The sequence below is a fragment of the Chelon labrosus genome (assembly GCF_963514085.1).
Source record: "Chelon labrosus genome assembly, chromosome: 17".
Lineage (NCBI taxonomy): Eukaryota > Metazoa > Chordata > Actinopteri > Mugiliformes > Mugilidae > Chelon > Chelon labrosus.
The window spans coordinates 2,912,908-2,937,935 of NC_140350.1; the positions used below are offsets into that span (position 1 = coordinate 2,912,908).

General features: G+C 41.5%; 3 protein-coding genes across 3 annotated transcripts; 2 read left to right on the forward strand and 1 right to left on the reverse strand.

The window, feature by feature from the left end:
- The first annotated feature begins 174 nt into the window (after positions 1-174).
- On the forward strand, positions 175-5,106 carry atf5a (activating transcription factor 5a). Its single transcript, XM_084564540.1, has 3 exons — positions 175-1,274; positions 1,566-2,754; positions 2,870-5,106. Exons 1-3 carry the CDS (start codon positions 1,133-1,135, stop codon positions 3,054-3,056), a joined length of 1,518 nt encoding a protein of 505 aa, XP_084420666.1. The 5' UTR covers positions 175-1,132; the 3' UTR covers positions 3,057-5,106.
- Positions 5,107-5,456: 350 nt separating this feature from the next.
- On the reverse strand, positions 5,457-11,755 carry stk36 (serine/threonine kinase 36 (fused homolog, Drosophila)). Its single transcript, XM_084564371.1, has 20 exons — positions 11,428-11,755; positions 11,211-11,351; positions 11,030-11,107; positions 10,812-10,942; positions 10,487-10,736; positions 10,006-10,099; positions 9,706-9,887; positions 9,436-9,617; positions 9,243-9,348; positions 8,998-9,120; positions 8,744-8,914; positions 8,560-8,651; positions 8,365-8,428; positions 8,096-8,206; positions 7,931-8,005; positions 7,715-7,835; positions 7,479-7,605; positions 7,193-7,373; positions 6,081-6,977; positions 5,457-5,790 (listed from the first exon to the last, which is right to left on the reverse strand). The coding sequence occupies exons 1-20, from the start codon at positions 11,509-11,511 to the stop codon at positions 5,671-5,673; spliced, it is 3,330 nt and encodes a 1,109-aa protein (XP_084420497.1). The 5' UTR covers positions 11,512-11,755; the 3' UTR covers positions 5,457-5,670.
- A 1,174-nt stretch (positions 11,756-12,929) lies between these two features.
- LOC311503018 (A disintegrin and metalloproteinase with thrombospondin motifs 15-like) lies at positions 12,930-23,896 on the forward strand. Its single transcript, XM_084565504.1, has 8 exons — positions 12,930-14,095; positions 17,738-17,870; positions 18,004-18,171; positions 19,919-20,202; positions 20,285-20,462; positions 20,562-20,734; positions 21,437-21,612; positions 21,754-23,896. Exons 1-8 carry the CDS (start codon positions 13,169-13,171, stop codon positions 22,541-22,543), a joined length of 2,829 nt encoding a protein of 942 aa, XP_084421630.1. The 5' UTR covers positions 12,930-13,168; the 3' UTR covers positions 22,544-23,896.
- The last annotated feature ends 1,132 nt before the right edge of the window (positions 23,897-25,028 follow it).

Consider the following 25,028-nt stretch of genomic DNA (forward strand, 5'->3'; position numbering starts at 1 on the left):
TTTGTCACAGTTAAGCCGCTCCTCAGTTTACAGGTCGACCACAACAAAGCAGCATCTCGTCCTTTTTACGCCGTCCCGGATATCCCGAGCTAAAACATGGCTCTTTAATTTAACCAAGTTGTTGGACCTGAGAAGAAGTCGTGCTTTGCTTTAGCAACGCACCCCCAAGAGCTCTACAATTTTTTCTGCAAGAATGGAGTAAGTCCAACTCTCTCTACTCGACTTTGTTGTTGTTGTTGTTCTGTTGTTGTGTGGCACAAATGGTTACAGATTGATTTTTAGCTCATACAAATGTCCTGTCAAGTATATTATGCTTCTTTAAGGGCGCTCATTATGTGGTAAATAATATCGTGGGTGTCATGATAAACAACACATATCTCTATTTTGTGATGGTGAATTATATTCCCTGTCAACGTGTAGACTTTGTAGGCTGAAGACACATCTGTCACTTTCATATATGTTTTGCCAGCTTTTTTTTAATCTCATCGTTGTAATCCAAACTGGATAAGTGATCAAATAGAGGTGATTAATTTAAAAGGAACATGCGATTGGAAACAGTTTATCTGCATTAATCCGCTTTAGCCATCAGGGTGTCTCTCACCTAGAGAGGTAGTCACTGTGGAGCTCCTTGTCAACAGTTAGGCCCCTGACAGCGTCACTGGGTCCCACGTGTTTTGAGGACGTCAAGTACATTTTGCTTTGAGGCATTTCAAAGTCCCAGAGGACACCAGCCCTGGCTTCTGTGTCACTCACTGTGCAGGATCTGGGGGTTTTGGTTTTAGTTTTAATTCTTCACTTGTTGGTATTTACTATAAAGCTGCTTGTTTGTAAGAGTAACATATGTATTCTAAAAATACAAATGGGACTAGCAGATGCATTTCATTTTAGGTAAATCGAAACAAATCATGTTGAGAAACTATGGACAGCATAGACCTGTAACTATAACTAATTCCATTAGTCGACCGAATATGTTGAATGTTTTTGGTCGTACACTCGTCTGATCCCTGTCTCTGTTTACCCTGCAGGTTTCATTATGCTCACCCAGCCCTGCTCTCTGTGGCCCATCTGTCAGACCCCGCTCGCTCCCAGCATATGCTCGGACTTGGACTGAATCAAAGCACCAACAGACAAAATGATGGCAACATCAGCTCCTGTTTGGAAGACTCTTCGTGTCTGCCCGGCAGACCCCCTCGCTCTCTCTCACCCACAGGCTAACCACAGCCAATCACAGGGGTGCAGGGGGGAGGTGTCAGAGGAGAGTCAGCACTTAATTGGTGAGTTGCAGCGAGTGCGCTTTTTTATATTTTTCCCCATTTCAGGTGGGCTCGGCACTGCAGCACATTCGTCCTTCTTGAACAGTAAGTAGTAAACTAGCTACGTCTGCTGTGTCGGTATGCCGCAACTTCATTTAAAAATTGCTTTGCATTTTTTACTGTCGATCTGTTTATGTTTTTAGGAAACTGCTAGGTGCACTGTTGGATAATTGACAGTTTTTATTTTTTAGCCGTAACATTTTCCTTCGTCAAACATCTTGTAACAAATTGAATTTTTCCCCTCCTCAATAGGTGATGGTCTCACTGACTGGATGACGGAAGAAGTGGATTTCTCCTCTTACCTCCCAAACCCTCCTTCCCCTCCCTCCTCCACCAATGCCTCCCTTCCCCCTTCACCCCTTCAGAATGATATCCAGGTGCCCTCTGACTTGGAGGTCATGACCTCTCTGCTGCAAGAGGAATTGGCCCAACTAGAGGACTACTTCCTGTCTGAACCACTGCCAGAGAAAGGGCCGAGGCTGGGAAAATGCGACAGGGGTCCACTGCCAGTGGGTCCTCAGCCATTCAGTCAGCTGCCATACGCATCATACTCTACATCCAACCAATCGGAGTCCAGCCCACTTCTTGTTACCTTGGCAACCGGAGAACTGGACCTGCTGAGTATCTGTGGCGGGCCCATTGGGCGATCCAAAATTCCAAGACACGCCCCGTACAGCTGCAGTCGCCCCAGTGGGTGTGCTAGGAAAAGAGTTCCTGATGGCGTGAGGTTCAGTGAAGGCTATGACAACAGTTTGTTGAGTTCCAAAGGAAGTAACTCAGGTAACTCAGCTGTGACCCTTACGGGTAATTATGGCTGCGTAGAGGGTGAGCAGCTGGTAGGGAAAAGCTTCTGCCCAGGTAGCGCAGTCGAGGTTAGACGATGTGCCGTTTTACCCAAAGAAGAGAAAAATTGCTGTTTCACTCAAGATGTGATAGCCGGTGCGAAGGTTGTTGGTGGTGGATTTGGCTTTGGTGGATCACTGGAGGTCCCACATAAGAAGGAGGATCTGTTGATGTATAGCATGAGGGAGGTCAGTGGAGGCACTAGTAACAACGAGGTGCTCAACAGTATCAAAGCTAGCGTGGAGGTGACAAAAGCCACCGTTTCTTGGAAGTCTGAGAGCAGCGAAGGTTGTTATCTCCCAGCAACACCACAGTCTGAGGCCTATCATGGCTTCCTAGGCAATATCAACGAACAGCTGAAATCAGAGAGTCTACAGATAGGTCAGCATGATTTACACTGTAACTTTCTTGAGGATCAGGGCCCAGAGTGTCTTTTAATGACTAGGGAGAGTTTGAACCTGGACTCGTCAGGTCACATACAAGCGTGCCGACTGAAAGAAGACCAGTGTGCTGTGAAATACGAAGTGGACATCATTCCAGCTGAAGGTGGGGAGCGCAAACAGAAGAAGAGAGATCAGAACAAAACCGCTGCTCATAGGTAAATTTTAGTATCTGCTTGATGATATATATAATTAATATATATATATATATGTAGATAGATAGATAGATAGATAGATAGATATTAAAATGTGTTTTTTTTTTGGTTAATGCAGGTATCGCCAGCGAAAAAGGGCGGAGCTAGATTCTTTGGAAGAACAACTACACTGCCTTGAAGGAAGGAACCGGGAGCTGCGGGACAAAGCAGAGTCTGTAGAACGTGAAATCCAGTATGTCAAAGATTTGCTGATTGAAGTTTACAAGGCCCGCAGCCAAAGGCTCAAGCAGGACACAACAGCATAATACCGTGCTCCTGCAAGCTGCAAGTACACTTAAACAGAGCCTGACAGGGAACATGTGGAGCTCTGTGTGTCTATGAGTTTGTCCAGACTTGAATGTTTAATTATTTTTTTGTTTGTTTGTTTTTGCTTTCACGGTGAGGGGGCAAACGCATGCTTTGCTAATGTGAATTATTTTCTACGTTTTAAATCAACACCCTGTTCCAATGCTTCCATTGCTTTCGCACTCGAATCACTTGAGCCTGCACTGTGGCATTGCAATGCTTTAAATGACAATCATTTTTAGTAGATCTCGTGAATCTGCTGATTGAACTAGAATTTTTTCTGAAGAGGTAATGTTAATCATTATGCAGGTTTTATATTTTTAATAGCCTTACATTGAAATTGATGTCAGCAATACAATCTAATGTTGGATGTTATTTATTTTAGATTTTCATTTGCAATTATTGTATCATCATTTTCAATAGTTGGACTAGTTAAATGTGTCGTTGGTGTCAACATTTCAGTTTCAAATCAAATACTTTCCTAAAATAATTTCTAGCCTTTCCGCAACAGCCAATATATTTCAGTTGTATATTCATATTCATATTGTATGAATTTTTTTTAAATATTAGCAGTGCTGTTGAATACGTATTGACTTGTACAATAGCGCGGAAACAGCCACTAATATGCAGAAGAGGAAATAACTACTCAACAGCTTTAGAAAAAAAATATTTTTTAATTGTTTGTCACTATTTTCCTTTTGTTTTTGACAAATCATCTGTCTGACTTCAGGTTTAGTGCAACCCTAAAATACTCCTTAATAAACAGAATTTGAATGTTTTGAGTGTTTTCACCCTGCTTTACTTTGTTTAAATTTTCACAATTTATATTGCTTTTTTTTTTCTTTTTTCTTTTTTTTTTTTTTTTTTGCAATGGCTGCAAATCATGGCCAAATGATACATTGTGTGACCAAAAGAGAACCAATTCATTATATTGTGTTGTTGAAGTAAAGCAGTGTCCTTCCTTTGTATATTGCAGTTATACAATCTGTGTGGCAGCTCAGGATATTCACTTTATCCTCCAAACATCCATAGACAGTTTGTGGAGATGGCAGACTTTACGTGGCAGTAGTCTTGACACACAGGTTTTCCCAATGTAAAATCTGGCTTTTCCATATGTACAAATATTGTAGCTATAGTGGCCCTTAGCAGCCCCTCTCTGCATGCCTTTGGATAAATGTACTCTCTCTGGAATAGAAAACTTAGAGTTTCAGAAATAAGTCGAGGATTCTTTCTCTTAACTGCTTGTTAAGGCAATAAGTTTTTTAGGCCTCTGGCTGATCTGCACTAATTTGTAACAACTTTTATATGTTCAGGGAGTGGAGTGTGATAACCTTTTCTTTTTAGAAAAAAAAAAATCTCATTAGATTATTTGTTAATGCTCTTGCAGCTGTGGCGTAAGAAAGAGGATAGTGTCTAAATTAATTTGTCGTTATTCTAAACAAATAAACACTGTTACTGTTCTACATACCTATACCAAGGATAGTTTTTCTATGCATATTTATTTTAAGACAATCTTGAATATAAACGCTGATGGTTTGTGATCATTTATTTGTTCATAGCGTTTATTTGCGTTTTGGCTAGAAATCCATGTCATGTGGTTGAAGCCCTGCGGTGTACTATCAACATGTTTAAACCAAAACTGTGTACTGTCAGTCCATTCTACCGCTAGGTAATATCAAGGTGATTAATTGCAGGCTTATTTCCTTTGTCTGATGTCAACTTCTTTTCCTCGAAGAAAATAAATAAAGTGTGTCATCAACTTTCGCCCGTCGTTAGTTTTTCCTTCCGACTTTCACTGACAGTGTGTTTTGTCTGTATAATCCAAAATTGCACTCTGAACATTTAAAATACGTTTTATTTATTTCATTGTATTCAATCGTCTCTTGTTTTTAATTTTATTTATTTGGTGCAAGCACAAGTTAAGGTTCCTTCAGGCCTTGATGGACGCGGACTATTTTTCTCATCCAAAGTCGCGGAAGACATTTCGCGCACATCCAATGGCTTCTTTAATTAGACTGTTATTAGTGTTGAGCCCGTATTTGGCCGATGTATTTTATAACTATTTTAAATAGAACTAAGAGTTAATTAATCGTCCAAACGTCCGAAAATACCACCCTGAACGACCATTTTATTCATATTCTACAAAGTAAAATCGCAATAGTCGAATTTAAGGCTTTAAAGTACGTGAGGTATCCTACATGGCGATTTGATAAAGAAAACGTCTTAAATAAATAAATAAATATTAGTGTAAAAATAGAAGACAAAAAAAAAAAATCTAAGCTTGAGTGGCGGAGAAACGTTTCTAATTTTATTGTTATCTAAACGTGTTACATTTGTTGTTATAACGACTATTAACTATATACGGCGCCAAAAACAATTGTTTTCCAGTTAAAAATAAAACCTACCGTCGTTTCGATTACACCGTTTTTCTGTTGTCTTAAAATTACAGTAAAGACAATGTGTTTTAATATTTCTTTTTAATGGAACAACGGGCTGTGATGATGTAGCTGTCACACACACACACACACACACACACACGCACACAGCTGGAGACCAGCACATTTCAGTGTGCCATCATTCCTGGTGAACTGGAGTCCCTTGCAGCAGTCCAATGAGCTTGTGGTAGTCACACTGTGGAGGGGCTCGATGAGAAGCCTGAAGAAGTTTCTTATTGGCGTCCATGGATGCCAGGACCTTCAAATACATGCAAAAAAAAAACAAAGTGACAAATTAGAACATATTTTTTTGTATAAAATTGATACAAAAATATTTTACTGACCCATGAAAGATTGCGCAGCATTTATTAAAAAAGTGAACAAGATCAACAACTGACAGGAATCAAGAGACCTTGAAAGCATTAAAAAAGTGTATTTTTTTGCTTCCTAAACCGACATGTAACAATTTCAAAAAGTTCTTAATGCTCAAAGGGACATATAATGTTATAATGTTCATGTTTGCCCACTTTTAACCTGTTGATTCATTACCTGACGGACTGCTTCCTGCTGGCTGTACAGGCACAGAGTTGCTATGGCAGCTTGTCTTACTGCATTATGGGAATCCGCGCATGCAGATCTCAGAAGCATACGGAACACGTCTTCCTCCAGCAACAAGCGTAAAACCCCATCAAGCTTTACCAGGTTTCCCAGCGCGGTGCAACAGTGACGCCGTGTGAGGGCGTCAGGATCACTGATCAGAGATGCCAGAATGGATGCGGTTCTCCTGGCTTCCTCTGTCCATAGTCTCCTCTCCTCATAGTCAACTTGCTGCTCTTTTGTTATCGCCAAATCATCTCCCACCTCAATGTGTGAACATTTATTTTGCTCCCTTTCTTTGCCCCACCCTGAAGTGTCAGTGCACGCAATATAGCCCAACCAGTTCCCAACTGCCCAGCAGGCCATCCGCCGAACAGGCATGCAGGAATCATGAAGGCAGTCTATCATGCCTTTGAAAATGTTGGGGTGCAGTGTCTCTGGTGCAGGAGGTCTGAATGGATCCAGATTTCCTAAAAGTCTGCATGTGGCAGCCCTGATCTGGTCATAAGTGTGAGTTAGCGCCTTCTGGAGCACTGAAGCTTCCACATAAATCTGAAGGCTGGCAGACTGAAGTAAACAGCGGGCTACATGGGATAACAGAGTCAATAGCTTCGCAGCAGAGGCCCACAGCCCATCTAGCTGGAGCAAGTCAGAGAGCAAAGAGCTGGCAGTTCTTGTTAAAGGAGTCTGAAGTCTGGAGGCAGTGAGCTGCCTGTCCCGTGGTGGTGAGAAAAAGCCAGAAGCAGCTTTTCTGAGATGGGAAACAGAGCGCTCGGGATCACACAAGAGCAAACGGCCCAACAAGGAGAGAGGCAGCTCCAGTAGCGCAGGAGGAAAAGTTTGAATTACCTGCAAAAGAATGAAAAACAAAATCAGCCAGACAACTCGTCACACATCAAACAGCCAACACAACAAACAACACAGTGCTCTCCCAAAAGTACAGACATATTAAGATGTAAAGTACTGAATGTCAATCATGGGTGAGGTGCAAGAGTTATCCTGTGTTGCATCAGAAAATTCTATTTGCCAGGGAGGTCTTTATTGGCTTACGAGAAGGCCCTCACCTGCAGGAGGCTTGCAACAATACCACAACTGTCATACACCTTCAGAACTGTGGACATGGTGTGTGAAGGCAGGTCCAGGGCAAATGGAAAACATAACAAGTGGCAGCTCAATGCAGATAACTTCTCATGAATCAGATCCACGTCACGTCTCCCAGGACTGAATTCGTCAAACACATGTAGACTGTAGGGCATAAAAGACAGAGTGGTTACGGTCAGGTGTTATAGATGCTTTGCTCCAAGACTTATGACACAACTGCAACAATAGAATAGACATCTCAGAACTAACCAGTCATTTGCCAGCAGCCAGCCAAGAGTGTAAACACATTTGGATTCATTCTCAGAAAACAGAGGAATGCATGAGTATGGATCCTTGGTGAAGACAAACAGCGCAATAGACAGAAAGGAGAACAACCCTGAAATGAAAAATAAATCAATAATAATAATAATAAATAAGTAAATATATTAAACAATTTTTTTAGTGTCTTTTAAATAAAGTGGGTGTGATGGGTGGGACATATTCACCATTTGCTGAACAGAAGATCAGTTCTGGGGTTGTTGTGCTTGTTATGCAAGTACCAATCTTTTTCCACACACCCAGAAACATAACTGGATTTAAACATGAAGGCATAGGGGCTTTTCCATGCTGTTAAAAGAAGAAATGGGAGGGGCACAGACATTAGGTCCGTCTCTGAATTCCATCAAAGCAAATGCTTTATCACAGTTAAGATGCTGTCGGACCTCAGAGAGTGTGTGTAGGAGTAAAGACAGGACGCCATCACAGAGTCCCCAACCAGAGGGTGGAGACATTTTGAGCTGACGATGCAGAGAAGAGAGAAAAAAATCTGAAAATTTTAAATCAAAATTAACATTTGCTAAAATTATTCTTAAATATAGATTCAGTACCTCAGTCAAGTCCAAAACCAAAGTTTTCAGCAAGGAGAGTAGATCGTCCATATTAACTTCAACATCAATATCAAGTTGTGTAAAGACAGATAAAACAGAAGCAGCCAGAGGCTAAAAAAGATATACCGAAATCAATTGTTACACAACAGACCAGCTCAATGCATCACAAAAAGATGGTGTCCAAAATATAAAAAGTATCAAGTATTGTATATGGCACATGGATAAACATGATCAACAAGTACTGTTTACCAACTTCAGTGGATACTTACTGCCAAAGGACTGAGACTGGGATGACAAAGAATTGTGTTGAAAGGCTTGGTGAACTCTTCCATCCTGCAGTGTGACAGCAGACGTTAAGCTGCAATATTTTACTATCGAGTTTGTGTGATAGTCAAACCTTATGTATGCATTCAAAAGCAAACAAAATGCAACTTCAATGAAGATCAAAAAAATACTGATCAAACCTAGGCTCTTCTTCCATCCAGTGAGAGTGCTGCTCCCAGTAGACGAGAAGCGCTACAATAATTTCTCCAAGAGCTGGCACACTCGACTGTTGCTGAGCAAGGGGAACAGTATGGACAAAAGAATCAGGGACAATGTTGCAGGACCAATGTATTGATAAATATTGCTCTATTCATGAGCAATAACCTTGATGAAATCTTTGTTTTCTACAGCATCGTGGATCAGCTCAAAGAGGACTCGAGGTAGTCCAAGTTCACGGTGATATGACTTATCGAGGTCGCGTCTCAGTATCAGATTCTGCAGGAGCTTCAGTGGTTGGTGAATCTGCTGCACTTCTTTTACAACGCCACCTGTTAGCTGGCAAACAAAGAGGAGAGTATGTAGCATTGTTGGGAGGAAAATCTATTTACGTTCAATTGAAAATGATTCCACCCAGTTACCTGAGCTTTAAATGCCAGGATCTTGGATTTAAGTTGAGGTATAACAGGACTGTAGTTAAACTGTTTGCTCTGCTGCCTGCTCAAATCTGCTAGATTCTCCCAGTACTCCTCATTATCAACATCCTGAATGAACAAGAAATGATAGACAGTTACACACAATAACCTCTTTCTTTATTACCAATCCAAGTTTGAACTGATATTTTCTAACTTGGTTACTCTCAGTGAAAAAACCATCCATCACTGACCTGCCTGCATAGTGTGGCCTGATCACCCTCAATGTATCCCTGCACCAGTTGTGGCCCGACCTCTACAGAGGGAAATTCCTTCTCATAGTCTCTGCTGATCTGACCCCTGCAGAGAAAATGATCGTACCTAAGAACATGTGCCTCAGTTTGTTTTGGTTGTAATTTTATCTTCATTCTGAGCTTTCATAAACACCTGTGTTTTGATCTGGTGCTGGCAGGAATCTTTGGGTTGAGGCTTTGATTGGCCGCCGTCACAACCAGTTGACCCGAGGGCATGGAAACCTTACTGGACGAGGACTTGGGAATGCTCACTCTAGGATGCGCTGTTGCCTTTGCAGAGTTGACCCTTTCATTTCCCACGCCGTCCTTCTTTATCTGTGCACAGAACAGGTCAAAGCTCCTCCATGAGTTTCTATGTAAAAAAAAGTCGACGAAAGAAAAAAATAATAACTTAATGGCTCACATTGGCGCTGTCACTTCCAACTGGTTTCTTTCTGTTCTCCCTCTGTTCCCTGGCCTTTCGCAATAATCTGCTCTCTCCAGCGGTCGGTAAAGACTTTTCTGCAACTTGCTTACGTTTCATCGCCAGCATGTCTGGGCTGGGTGTGACTGTCAAAGGGCTGAAAACACTCGTGTCTGACAGCACTGGCAACACATCATTACAAGAACAAAAAGATTAAAGTCAGAAATGAAAATAACCTCAGAACACTGGTCTCGTGCATGTGCGTACATTTTTTGTTAAAATGAATGTTTTAAGTATCACCTAGAACATCATCAGCAACAAAAGGATGGTGCAGGAGGTCTGGCCACGACAACCGTTTCTGAGGGTCTTTGGTCAACAAACCTTTCAGGAAACTCTGTCAAGGAAATTAAAGAATATTAAGCATAATAATATAGATTATATCCCTATGGAAACATATTCTGTTTGTCTACTTTGACCCCTTTATCAGAACTATCCTTGAGGATTCCATGTATGAACAGGAAAATCCAAATTTATCAAAGAAACTTATGTGGGGTATCAGGTTAAAAGGATCTGCAGCGGAATAGGGGGTATACATGGGTCCACTGGACACCTCTGCATTTGTAATACCGTTGCAATGATCATGCCCTTAAACACAGCTCAGAGCCGCCAGGCTGTAAAATGGAGCAATCAAACAAATTTGTTTAAAAATCTTTTATATAGAAAAGATGTTGGCTTAGATTCCTACACAATACAGCACGACTACAGAACAGCTCTACTGTACCGTGCAGGTGTCGCTCATCGTGTCTGGCCATTTCACTGGGTCTCTCACAATGAGCTGCACCAGGTGGAAGATGGAGTTAGTGTAGAACGGAGGCGCCCCCGTGTGGAGTTCATAAAGGATGCAGCCCAGAGACCAGAGATCAGCCGTGTGGTCATAGGGCTTCTCCTCCACCAGCTCAGGAGACATGTACAGTGGTGTCCCCTTAATAGAGGTCAGCACCAAGGTGGAGACACTCATGGCTCTGGCAAACCTACAGCAGGATTATATCATGTCATTTATGACAAATATTATTAGGACTACTTCTTCCTTTAAATATCCAACCTACCCAAAGTCACACAGTTTCACCACACCACTTTTCCCCAACAGGATATTTTGTGGTTTCATGTCACGATGAAGGATGCGATGTGAGTGTAGGTAATACAGAGCTGAGACCAGCTGGCACGCTATCTCACGCACCTTTGGCAGAAGGAAAGAATCAATAGAAATCATGTGAAATTAGGATGAGTCCAATGTCAGGTGGAATTATGTAGTGACAGTGAATACCTGGCTCTCTGCTAAGTTCCCATCATCCTCAAGAATCTGGAACAACTGCCCCTCTGCATACTCTGTCACAACCACGACCTGTTTCGAACATGTAATGGATTATGAACTCAAATTAAAGGTAATTAGTTTAGCAAAGTAAAATGAGTTTCTGGCTGTTTTGAATTTAAGACTGAAAGTATACCTCAGTTTCAGTCTCAAAGCTGTCAAAAAGCTGCACAATATTAGGATGTTGAAGACCTCTCATAATCTCAATTTCCCTCTTGAGACTTCGTAGCTCCTTCTCGGACCGACCCACCTTCGGCATGAACTTCAGAGCCACTACCTAATGGGACGAGGACGGACATCCGGTGAAACTGCGAGGTTAAACAAACAGTAAGTGTGCTCCTGTAAAAGCTTACCTGGCCGGTAAACCTTTTCCTCCCCTTGTACACTCGGCCGAATGAGCCCTCTCCCACCAGCTCCAAGACGTGATACGAATTCATTTTGACGGCGAACAGCAGCAGGCAAACGTTACAACCGACAAAAACTCAACTTCAAATTTGTTAGCATCGCTAAATTGGCCAAGCGGTTATTTCATTCCTCATGTGCAAACACAACAGATACACAACAGTAAAACGTTTAACTTTCTAAAACTCAAGTAATGACGTTTACCTTACTGACTGCGCTAGCGTTAATTTAGAGCAGTATAGTTTACTCTGCTGTATCACTACTTTTTGGTGTATGGTGTTAGTGGGACAAATACGATAAACGCTGCCAAGTTTAACTGCCAGTTCACAAAGCAACAAAAGACACTTTAAAGTGTGAATTGCCAATCTGATATACTGGGTATTTACAAGCGTAGTATTTAAGTGCAGTGTTTTGACAAGGGGCATTTATTTCGACTATTTTTTTAAAGTACAATGACAAAATAAAAACCGGCTTTTCTGTGGGCAGCAAATAACCAAGGGTCCTTACCTTAGCAACGGCCGTTGCGTTTCTGGCAACGGGCTGAGAACGGAAAACAAAGCCCACCGGCGGTTTAAGGCGGGTGATCCCATGAGAAGAGCCCTAGGAGAACACTTTCTTTTTTTTTTTCTTTTTTTTTCTTTTTAAGTTGAATCTAAGAGTAACAATAAGACTGGCCTAATACTACAGATCAATTGGCTAGTATACAATAAGTACAAACTATCAGTAAAACAAACAAAAAATAATTACATTACTTTTATTCTTATTTAACCTACTTCCCATCTTCTGCATTTGTTTCATTGCATCTGCTTCAACATCTGGTCATACGACACGCTGTTATTTTGTTGTCCACCAGATGTCGTATGTGATCTACTCAGAGAGACAGATCTGATCATATGAACATTGATGAAGAATCATCGCAACCCATATTCCTCTGGGAAACTTCATTTTCTGTCATTTTCACGACAGAGACGTGCGTCATGTTCACCTTATTTTTAAAATATGTAAATATAATGTCTTACACCACTATATTTCAAGAATGCAATAATATTCAATCATTGCATATTTCAAGTGAACTTCAGTGGGCAGCAGTGTATACTGCATATATCATATATATCATCTTATATAAGCATCTGCTTGTCTAAAATGATGATTTTTATTTATTTATTTTTTATTTTCACTATTTGGCCACAATTGTCAATCACTTGGTGGAGTGACTTAGATCCGCATGTGGTATCTGGCAGGGTCTCGGTGCGAGGTGAAGATCTATTCACCACATGGTCATTCATAATGACAGGCTTGCTGTTTGCTGAGCTAGCTGAAGAAAAAAAAATCTTGAGCTGAAACGTGCATCCAATGAGCGCCTCCAAAGACTTCCCCCCCGTTATAAAAAAAAAAAAAAAAAAAAAAAAAAAGAGAGAGAGAGAGATTATGTTTCCATATTTTTACACATGACGAATATGCACAAAGTCCACTGAAGGCAGCAGTCGACTCAGCTCATACAGGTGGAGGATGGGAATGGGTCATGACCAGGAGGAGTTTTCTCTGAGTCGACTTGCATTGTTTTAGAGTCCTCAGTTCTGGATTATGCTCTTCATCCTGATCTGTTGCTCTCACTGTCTTCATTGAGCTTGCGGATTCAAAATAGTGCTTTTCTTCTGTTCGTTGCATTCTTTGCTGAATGCAAGCATCGTCATGTTGATCAGAAGAACTTTTCTCCTCTACTTTGTAGTCTCACTCTTTGAGCTTGTTCGTTGCATGGAAAGTGAAATCTGCTTCCCGGTTAGATTGGATAACGACAGCAATGATTTTGACAACGATGTGGAAATCCTTAATGAAAAAAGTGTCATAAAAATACGAGCTTTCCAACAGGAATTAGTGATCGATTTACACCACGACTCTAATTTTATTGCACCTTCAATTTCTAACCAAGACGCATTATGGTTCCCCAGCGCCGATGTTGCCACTGACCTGAGCCGGTGTTTTTACTCCGGATATGTGAACGCTGACCGATATTCTTATGCTGCTTTAAGCCTCTGTAAGGGTTTAAATGGCGCATTTGGCTTCCAAGGCTGGGAATATTTTATCAGCCCGGTACAAAATGACACCACAAGCGCGGAGAGTGCGCACATCCTCCGGCGCAGGAGCAGCCAAAACATGAAGTCCGGCTCAACCTCTAGGTGCGCAGTGGACAGCGACTTAAGCCTCCAGGTTGCGCAGTCGCTGGAGAAATACAAGCGACTAACAGACAACGACAATGTGACAGAAACGATGCTGAAGAGTATGGGGAGAGCCAAAAGGTTCGCTTCAATCCCCAGATACGTGGAGACGCTCGTAGTGGCTGACGAGTCCATGGCGCAGTTCCACGGAGATGACCTAAAGCACTACCTCCTTACGCTGATGTCAGTGGCAGCGAGGCTGTACAAGCACCCCAGCATCCTTAACTCAATCAGCATTACAGTTGTGAAGCTCCTGATTATATCCGAGGAGGACAAAGGACCCAAGGTGTCCGGGAACGCAGCCATGACGCTCAGAAACTTTTGCACTTGGCAAAAAAAGATGAACAAAAATAACGACAAGCATCCAGACTACTGGGACACGGCAATTCTTTTCACTAGACAGGTAAAAAAAAAAGAGTTAAGTGATCACATATCAGGCTTTAAGGACAGGAGAGATAGTTCTATTTTACAGAATGCAATTACGCACAGAAATACGTAAATACATCAGGTTTATTTTGCAAATATATTTGTCAGATGATAAAGAAGAATATACATCATATATATCTATCGTCCTGTGTATGTAAGTGACGATTGTGGAAACCTGGGGGATATTTAATAAGCGAATCTGTCCAATGCTCTCAAATTCAGTCAGTTAAGTGGTGTGCAGTAAAACAGACTCTCCACCTGGTGAACGCATGGAGCAGGCACTCAGCCTATTAACAGCGTCACAGTGCTGACACTGAGGCTGGGTCACAAAGGAAAATACTTGAGCTTAACAGAGAACTAGTCTTGATTGCTTTTTGTGGATCCTTAGGGGGTAGTTTTATAGATTGGAACCCACCCATCACTTCTCTTTGCACACCCACATATTTGGCATATGACACAGGGTCAGGGATTAAGTCACCATTCACTTTCATTGGCCAGTGTGATGAATGCGCTTTCATATGACTGTGAAAACTTGGAATACATTTGAGAAAGCAACCCAGCTGGTTCATATTTAGTTAGTCAGAACAATATTCTTTAGTTATTGTTCAGCCAGCAGTCAAAGGATACAGATTCAGAAACTCTGGCGCCAGAAGTAAAAAGCCACAGGTAACATAATAAGGTGCAGGATTGCCTTTGGCCAGTGCCACTAACATTACATGATGCATAATTGTACTATATCACAAAAAATACTTGTTATACCTCCAGCTTTACTAAATATAATGAGCATCATTGCCCTTGGGGATGCACTAGACGGAAGTCTCTTGTTTCTCTCAGTTGTTCCCATCCTCCTCCAGCTGTGGGTTTTCCAGCCCTACCCACCAGTTAGGCTGCTCCTCATTAAACAGGCCCCTAAAGGGAGGGGTGGAGGACTTGAGGGTGGTGGTGGTGGTGGTGGTGGGGTTGTATGTGCAAATCACAGTCACATCCCTCCGTGTTTTTGCCCCACCTACTTGCTCCATGTCTGAAACAAGCTGCTCCAGAGGGGCTGTTCTGCACAGCTGCAGCCGGCCTGTACTGTTGCATCTTTACAGCACGTGCTCCTCCTGTTTGTTGCATGACACCTCCAATAAGGTCAGAATTTTCCATAAAAGTATTTCAAATACAAAATCTCAAAGTTATGCCAAGTTATAAACTCTGCAGCTAGCTTATCTGTCTCCATTCAGTGGTTGATGGGCCTGCCTAGAGTGAGTCATGTGAATGTAATTTGCTATATAAAGCAGAAAGACAGGCATGAAGGGATTCCATCACTCTTTGAATGAATATTTTACACCAAATGAGTGACTTAACCCGCTTTAATCAGGTCAACTGTAACAAGAATAAGATGGATTTACCAGACAATCAGATGTCAGTGTCCCTAACCCTGATGTGTGGAAAAACATATTCCTGTTGATAGAATTTGTAAGATGAATTGTGCAAGAAAAGCAAACATTATTAAGCAAATACTCAGTGCACAGTATTACAACAAGTCTAATGTTTAAGAAGAGTTTTTTCAGTGCTTCTACACTTCATATAGCACCATCCATCAAACCAAGTTTCTGTTTAATGACACAAGAAACCTACAGCAGATAGACCTGAGTTGACTATTCATTGTCAGAATTAGGTGAGCTCCTCATAAAACAATATGAAATATTATATATTATTTTACCAAACTTTGTTTTTGACATTTAGGCCTTTAAAATGCCCACAAGGCCTTTCACATTTCCATTTAGTTTTCGATATCAAACAAAGTTTCTGCCCACAATTACTGCTTATTGTAAGAGGCCCAGTTTTTCTGCACACATGTCTAAAACGGGAAGTTTTGCTCTGCAAATGATCAAAAGTCAATAATACAGACAATACCTAATGTGGATTCATGACAGTGACTCAGAATCCCTCAGTTTTTTTTTTGTTTTTTTTTGACCACAGATTTCAACAGGCATTTAAGGCACATCGACTGTTTTTTTACCAGCCCACAGTGCAGTGTTGTAGTTTTTATGAAGACCAACTTGGTGTTGTTTAGGGGCAGCTGCGGTTGTCTTTAAACTCCATAGTCAGCATGATTGTTGTGTAAAGAATGTTGCAAGTTTACTCAGGTCATTAAGCGACACAATGTTTATTGCATGAGAGCAGCCAAAAGATTAAATCCAACTATAAATCTGTTCAACTGTATGTTTCCCTTGGGAGAGAGGAGGAGCTTTAACTCACAGCTTGTTTACCTTTACATGATAGATCATGGGCTGAGAAAGAAAGGAGTAAAGGAGTTCACCCTAGTGTGTCTGGATGTCATAAACCCTGTCTGCGATACTGCTGATATCAGACCTAAAACTCTAAGCAATGATTTTAAAAAATGCACCCAAAGCGCAAAAGGTAATGGACTAATCTGTGAAAAGAAAAAAATAAAATAGAGATACCTCTTTGCTGAGGTAATTGTCGTTTTTAAATTGGAAAAGCATTCAGAGACAGATGGCAGATGTGGGAAGTAGGTCAAAGCAAAGAACAAACTCATTGACATGGCATTTTCTTCTCCTCTGTTTTGCACATTTCTTTCTTTCTTTTTTTAAATTATTATTTTTTTTACTAATAAATAGCCCAAAAGTTCAGATGTCATCTACGCACATAGAAACATCTGGACTAGATTTTCGGCCTACAGTTGCGGTTTTGTGGTTTGTTCTAGGAATGATTTGTCATAGAACTGAGGTCTTCACTTGGCATGGTGTTTCATGGCTACATACAGGCCGTGGGACATTAACCCAGTGCTGTGCTTTATCCGTAGCAGCTTAATGCCACTGGTTTCTGGGTATGCAGAGACAGTGCTGTTTAGGGACTAGGCAGATGGGTGGTTCTTTGTGGCAGTTTGTGCCGAAGTTGTCCTGTGATTAAGAGGTTCAGTTCCAAATGGATACGCGCTAAGATTGGACTTTAAAACCCTGTGGTAGAGAAATAGGTCATCTGGAAACTCTGCTCTGGCATGGAAATGTTATGGTCGGGGACATTTACATTACCTCATAGGAGAAGGTGTGCTCTAAACACTGTCGCCCACTAAAAGTTTTAAAGACTGGGTGGTGGAAAGGGTAGCTTAACATTATTAAATTGTTTCCAATTGTTTCCTTACTGCAATGGCAACTTGAAGGATAATTTAATATTTTGAAACTGGACATTGTTTCTCTTGTTATGATGAAATTATATCAGACAAGTTAAATGCTGAGGCCTGAGAACAAGGTGACATCACCACAAAGAGTCAGACAGGGCAAGAGTCAGGAAATGTTACAGACAAGTTTCAAACAAACTCTTGTCTCAGAGAGAAAGGAGACACCAGTGATATAATTATAACCTGTACCTCAGGTCTAATAGTTTCTGAGGGACTATTTTGACGTTGTGATTCTGTGTTTTACCTACAATTAAAGTGTATTAAATAATACCTGAAATGAGAATGAATTTGACTTGCAGGTAGTCAACAAATGACCAGGAACACAACTCCAAAAAAATAATAATTTAATTGCTGGTTGAGTAGGTAGTTACTTTTTTTTTTCCAACTTCCAAACTGGTTTCACCGGTCCCCAATGTGTCTGTTTTTGTCCAGGACCTGTGTGGAGCCTCCACCTGTGATACTCTCGGCATGGCAGATGTTGGCACCATGTGCGACCCCAAGCGGAGCTGCTCTGTGATTGAAGACGACGGCCTACCTTCAGCCTTCACCACCGCTCATGAACTCGGTACAGCCAGTCACAATCACCATCCTGTATTCAGTTCAAATTAGCACTGTAAATTTTCCCATCGTGTGTTTGCATAATATCCGGCAGCACGGTCCATATATTTACTGTCTGGTATCTTGTTTCTTCTTGACAGGCCACGTGTTCAATATGCCACATGACAACGTGAAAGCCTGTGAAGACGTGTTTGGGAAAATGCAGGACAACCACATGATGTCTCCCACTCTTATTCAGATCAACCGCAGCAGCCCCTGGTCCCCCTGCAGTGCTGCCATCATCACTGAATTTCTGGATAGTGGGCATGGTGAGTTTCCACTATCTCCTGACTCCAGTGTTTGACTGTAAACAGACTTAAGCAAAGTTTAGACAGACATATCGAACATAAGAAGTTATAAATGAACATGTAGCTAGGTAGTTGATCACACTGGAAGAGTACACTCTCATCCATGGTTGTAACTGTTAGTCATGGCTTCTATGATTTTGTTGTAGACGAAAATGTTATTTTTTTTTTTTTTCCTGACATTTTCTTCTCTCAACCTACATTTTTCTAGGTTAACAGTTTTTCCTAGTTCCCGGCACTAACATAACTTAACATAAGTGAAAGTGAGCGAATGGTTGAATTTCAGCACCCATCTGTGCTTCAAACCTGACATCTGCCGAACCTCTTACAGTACCATGCCGCTGCTCATCAAAAAGAATAGCAAAAACCAAAGAGAAATTCATTCTTTTGGATGCAGATTGTTGCCAAGCATGCCAGACCACACGACTTGGCCTTGGAGCAATGCTAAACTTTTATTTTAAAACAGCCCCCACATCTGTCCCAAATTATAGGGCTTGTTCTAGGGAGAGTCACCACAGTGGTTTGGACTATAAGGAGTATCTGCCCAGTGTTTCCCATGCAGGTTCACTTCAAAGACACACTTTTTGCTTATATCTGTTTGTTTTACAGATGATCTGACGACAAAAGAACACTAACTTGTCCAGAGAGACACAGAGGAGTCTATGTTACAGTGTTGTAACTTGGCTTGTTCCTGCTCCCTGTCATAAATCTAGAGTTCAAAAAGCAATGGGGGAAAAAACATGTTGCCACATGTCTGAGACAGTGCTGTGTCCAGAATTATTTGTAACCTATTCATTTCTCTGCACATAAACACACACCACCAGCTACTGTTTTCCACTATTTCTTTTTGGAAAGAGAATATGAAGTAAGAGGTTCAGCTTATTCAGTGTAGTGTGACTTGTTTATATAGCTTTGTACTATCAGTTAATTAGTGTGCTTCTTCTGCCAAATTTGTGGTGGAGTGGGAGGAAATGAATGTGCCACCAGTGACAGATCATTCTCCCACTTCCGCATTATCTGTTGTGAATTCGCCGCAAACTCAAATAGCAAACTGTTCTAAGTCAGGGAACCCAGTTTTTCCCAGTGTACATTACCTCTTTTGGATGAAATTCCCCATTAAGGTGAGAAGTTTTTGTTTCTGAGAGACAGAAACATCTTCCTGGAAACCTTTTCATTCACTGATGTTGATTTTTCATGCTTCCACTGAACACCTACTCGTCAAGCTCAGGCTACTATTAGCCTGTTCCTGGAAAGGTCTCTGCATGCCATTTGCTTTTAATTGATGTCTTTGTCTTTTGCACTGGTTGCAAACTCATTCTGAAGCGCAAATCTAAAAGCTTAACAATGTTCAAGAAAAAGGTCCCAGCAAATTGTGAAACGAGGCTGGGTTGAAACAAGAGAGGAAGAGCTTGTGGGTTTTTAGGGAGATTTGAGAATGGGATAAGGGTGGGGATATCTGTGTGTGGTATGTGGCATACACATGCATTGCTTCAAGCTGTACTTTTACTTCAAAGAGGCAAAATCACTAAGGCAATTGTGCCAAACCCACAATCCCACCCACCCACAGCACACACACTCACATTTAATGAAAAGGAATGTATACATATCAGTGCTTGAGAATAGATTGCATTGTTTTTCATCAAGTTATTTATTTATGAATATTCTGGGGTAATTTGACATTTGTGTTGCTGACTGATTCTCCCTCTTCTAGGAGAATGTTTGCTCGACCAGCCTCAGAAACCGCTAATCCTCCCTGACATGCTGCCAGGAGCATCTTACAGACTTGAACGTCAGTGTGAGCTTGCCTTTGGAGAAAACTCCAAACCTTGTCCATTCATGAATCCACCATGCAGTCGCCTGTGGTGCACAGGAAAGTCCAGTGGCCAGTTGGTGTGTATGACTCGGCACTTCCCCTGGGCAGATGGCACCCAGTGTGGGGACGGAAAGGTCTGTGATCGAGGAGTTTGCTCAGACAAATATGTCCAAAATCTCAAGGTAAGACTCGGACACAAGCTCAGTTTTTGATATGAACACATAGACCTAATTGAAAGCCCTTGTGTTGTTTTTGTATTTCTAGGTGGACGGTCGCTGGGGTAAGTGGGGTCTGTTTGGTTCTTGCTCACGCACATGTGGAGGCGGCGTCCAGCTGTCTAAAAGAGAGTGCAATAACCCACTTCCGTCAAATGGTGGCAAATACTGCCAAGGGGTTCGGGTCAAATACCGCTCCTGTAACCTGAACCACTGCCCTGACACAGGTACAAATAGCTCAAAACAGATACCTACGTCCAATGACATTTTTCCCCTAGAGCATTCCCACCTCTCACCTTCCATTCCCTCCCTCCCTCTCTGTGTAGGTAAAACCTATCGTGAAGAGCAGTGCGAGATCAGTGGACGCAGCTTTAACAGTAATCGTGTTGCTCACTCCGTGGTGTGGGTACCCAAGTACTCCGGAGTGTCCACAGATGACAGGTGTAAACTCATCTGCAGGGCTAATGGCACTGGCTACTTCTACGTCCTGGCAACCAAGGTAAAGAGCAAGTTTAAAAATAATCTGATTAGTCATTAGAGAAAAGTCTGAACATATTAAGATTAGATTGGTTTAGACAGAAAACTGGCCACTTGTGATCGGATAGCCCAGATCGAATTTTAATGCAAGGTCTGCACAGGCCCTAATATATGCCAGCTAGCTGCCTCTGGTTTTTAAAGAGTGAAAGAAGGAATGGCATAGAGGAGGAGGATGGTTTATCTTTTTCAGATAGCAGGGTGTGAAGTAAGCTAGAGCAGTGGAGTTCACACGTCACTTCATCACACAGGCTGAGGAGGAGCAGATAAGGGCACTCTGAATCACAGGGTAGCTGCATGTTTTAACCACAGAGTCATGACTTTGACGCAAAAATTAGTTTACATTACAACATGCTCAGTTTCTCCAAAAACATTGAGTCATTTGGGCTCAACTCTCTAAGGTACGACACATCTTCAAGGCTGAAAGAATGCCTTTGGAATCTTTAGTCTGATTTTCACCCAGACTAGCAATGGGAATTTATCTCTACCATACAAAAAAATCTTAAATCATCCTGATGGAATGTGCACTGTTCATTATAAAAAAAACAACAAAATGTAAACAAGTTTTTATACTTGTTGCTAAAATCAAGCAAATAAACTCAGACAGTTTTGATTAGGGAAGTGTGTTTGACTGGGGATGCTAACCTTGTAACCCCTGTTTGTACAGGTTGTTGATGGGACTCCATGCTCGCCAGATTCCACAGGAGTGTGTGTCCAAGGAAAATGCATCAAGGCTGGTTGCGATGGCAAAATTGGCTCCACCAAGAAGTTTGATAAGTGTGGAATCTGTGGAGGTGACAACAAGGGCTGCAAGAAGGTGTCGGGACTCTTCACAAAGCCTATGTGAGTAAAACCCACTTCATCACGCGGCAGCCTTTAGATATGATTGCTTACCTCATTCCTTTTTGCCCCAACATGATTGCCTTTCTATTTCCACTCCACTATTATATTCTTTCATTGACTGTAAAATGTTTTGCTATGCAGGCATGGCTACAACTTTGTTGTCATGTTGCCAGTGGGTGCAGCCAACATAGACATCCGTCAGCGAGGCTACAAGGGAATAAAGAGTGATGACAACTATTTGGCAGTGAAGAACAGTGAAGGCCATTACCTGCTCAATGGGAACTACATCGTGTCAGCGGGCGAAAGGGACATTATCATAAAAAATAGTTTGCTGCGCTACAGTGGCACAGCAGGCCTATCAGAGACCCTGCAGGCAGTGAAGCCCTTGGGAGAAGCCCTCACTGTGGAGGTGCTGTGTGCAGGCAAGATGACACCCCCTCGTATCCGCTACTCCTTCTACCTTGCCCGTCAGAACAAGGAGGACAAGAATCGGAAGAAGGAGGAGCGTGTAAACTCCCACAACAGCGTCCTGGCTGAAGATAATGTCAAGGCGAAAAATGCAGACCTCAAGCAGTCTTACAACAGGGAGGATTCTGCTCTTGGGAAATGGATCTCCACAGGCTGGGATGAGTGCTCAGTGTCCTGCGGCCACGGGATCCAGAGGAGGATGGTGCAGTGTCTGAGACCAGATGGGAAACCAGGGTTAGAGTGTGATTCTTCTCAAAGACCTTCAGCCACCAGGGTTTGTGGAGACCCATGTCCTGAGTGGGATATTGGTCAGTGGTCACCCTGCTCCAGAACCTGCGGGAAGGGCTTCAAAAGACGACCACTGCACTGCAAAGCCCAGGCAGGGCATCCTCTAGCAAGGGATCACTGCACTGGCTTACGTAAACCACAGGAGCTGGACTTCTGTAACCTGAGGCCTTGCTAGTGACTTAAATCCATAAACTACACATGTTGTTTTTTATGTTTTATATGGACTGAATTTAACACCATGTCTGTCAGATGCAGATATTTCCACCTGCATCTGTGGACTGTTATAGGATGGCAGGCACTTGCTTGGAAAAACAACAAGAATATTGGAAGGAAATTCAGAGGATGAATGCTGGATGATATTTTTCACTGCAATCACTTTGACTTAAAAAAAAAAATAATTATCCAGCTGTAACTCGGACGGTGAAATAACATAATAGAAGATCAAATAAAATTTAGTTGAATCCTTTGTACTGTCAGTAGATACAGAATGACCATTTGCAAGCAATCAGACTAGTTTACCTTAAAGTCTGGAACCCACTTTGTGTCATAACATTCTAACTGTGTAGGCTTCAAAGTTTTAGCTGGGTCTTGCACATAGATCAGTGAAGTCTGCCACTAGGCCAAAAGATTTATCAGACTGACATATATAAATATCTACCAGCTAGACTGAGATGTAATTTACATGTGCTCACAGACAGAAACACTTTGTGCTTTATTGGCCATATTTTAGTGATTTTCTCCAGGAATCCTTAAAATTCTTGGAACTGATCTGTACATGTGTATTTTTACAGTTTAGTTTAGAATCTGAAGTGACACTGCTGCTTTTATGACAAATTTGACTAAACAAAACAGCGCAGCAATCCATGTCAGACCTGTGGCAGCTCACTGATTTCATTCAGCTGGACCCAGCAATGCTCTACAAACACACACCTGCTGGGTTCAGTTCCTGCCTCCTGTGTTTAGCATGTTTGATCGCCTCCTTCATTTGACCTCAACAATTGCCTTCACAGTTCACAGTCATGTCATGTCAATGTCAATGTCATGCCAGTCATGAACCCTGTTAAGTCATGTCTGTCTGTCACAGTTTCCACACTGATAATTTATTATCACTGAAACAATCAAGCAAAGTGGGAATGTGTTTTCCGGGATCTCCTCATTCATGGCCCCACAGCCTGAGCCAAGCTGTTCTTTCTACAGACTCCATGAAATCCTGTAATCCATTATGTCCTCATTTCATTTCATTTTAAGGGGCCACGTTGACTAGTCCAACATCCAACTACAGGATGAATCCTGCTTTAGCTGGATCATTATTTTAGTTATATTTTTTTAATCAGCTTTTGCAATTTGTACAGCAAAAGAAACCAATGACCTACATGAGCTGTACTGTATACTATGTATACATTTATTCAGCTCTGTGCAAAAAAAATAATGTACATACTTTTTGAAGCTTTTTTTTTTACACAGACATTTATAATTGTCTTTGACTTCTGTATATTTATTCCAAAATAAAGCCATCAGTTAAAAGTTATGACTGACACTTTGTATTATTTTCTGTTTTTAATGTCAATTTCAACCTTAATTTAACTTCATTTTGGCTTTGACGATTGAAAGGTTAGTTTTACAAATACTAATATGAACACAACTGGCTGCAATTAGATTCCATCTTAGAGCCAAGTCAGTGAAAGAGACCAGGGTCTCATTTAAGCTCCAGAGAAAGTATTTTTCCCCAAAAAGTCCTGACTTGGTGATAGTACTTTCAAAGTACAGGAACCTTGTGGGTAGAGCTGAACATTTTGTTCTTTTTGACAAGAATCTGTTTCAATCAATAAACATCATAATAGCTTTATGCTTTTAGGTGAGTTTAAATCCGCTTTACTACAATTGTTCCCCTCTCTTAAGAGTTAAATTTGCAAATACAGAACAGTTTGAATCTCTTCTATGCTTACTGTCGTTGCAGTGTCACTGCTTTTCCACTATAGGCTTCTGCTTTACCACCACATACTACACTGGTGTGGAGCACGTTGTTGTACAGTTGATGATTGATTTGCAGCAGACTAGTCTGAATAAACTTTGCTGCTCTCCAGACGTGTCATCGCAATGCAGAAAACACTTTGAAGGAAACTTTTAGTTGTTTCTGAACACACCATAAAAGGATCATCATACAAAAAATTATTTAACACGATTACGTCAGACTGGTGAAGCCTGGCTGGGATTTAGAGGTCATTATTTGCCCAGACTTTGAACAAAACAGTTACATATGTATTTAATTAATTGCATCCTTAAAAATCAACCACCCCTGACCCCTCTAAAGCTACTCTAGACATTTTAAGCATTCCTTGGGATATGCTTTAAACAAGAGATGCCAACAGCACTAATATGTCTTCCCTCCTACCTTTTTTTTTTTTCCAAAGAATGTGTGTGACTACCAGAGGGAAAAAGATTACTGAATCCATGCTGAGCAAATTTATAGGCCAGTATTAAAAATTGAGAGGTAGCAGATGAATGGTAAATGGTCTTGTTTTTATATAGCACTTTTCTAACTATTGATACTCAAAGTGCTTTTACAGTCACAGTGACACATCTACCCATTTGCTCACACAAGGACACACACATTCACACACCAAGGACAAACACTGGGAGAGACTGGGGGTTCAGTGTCT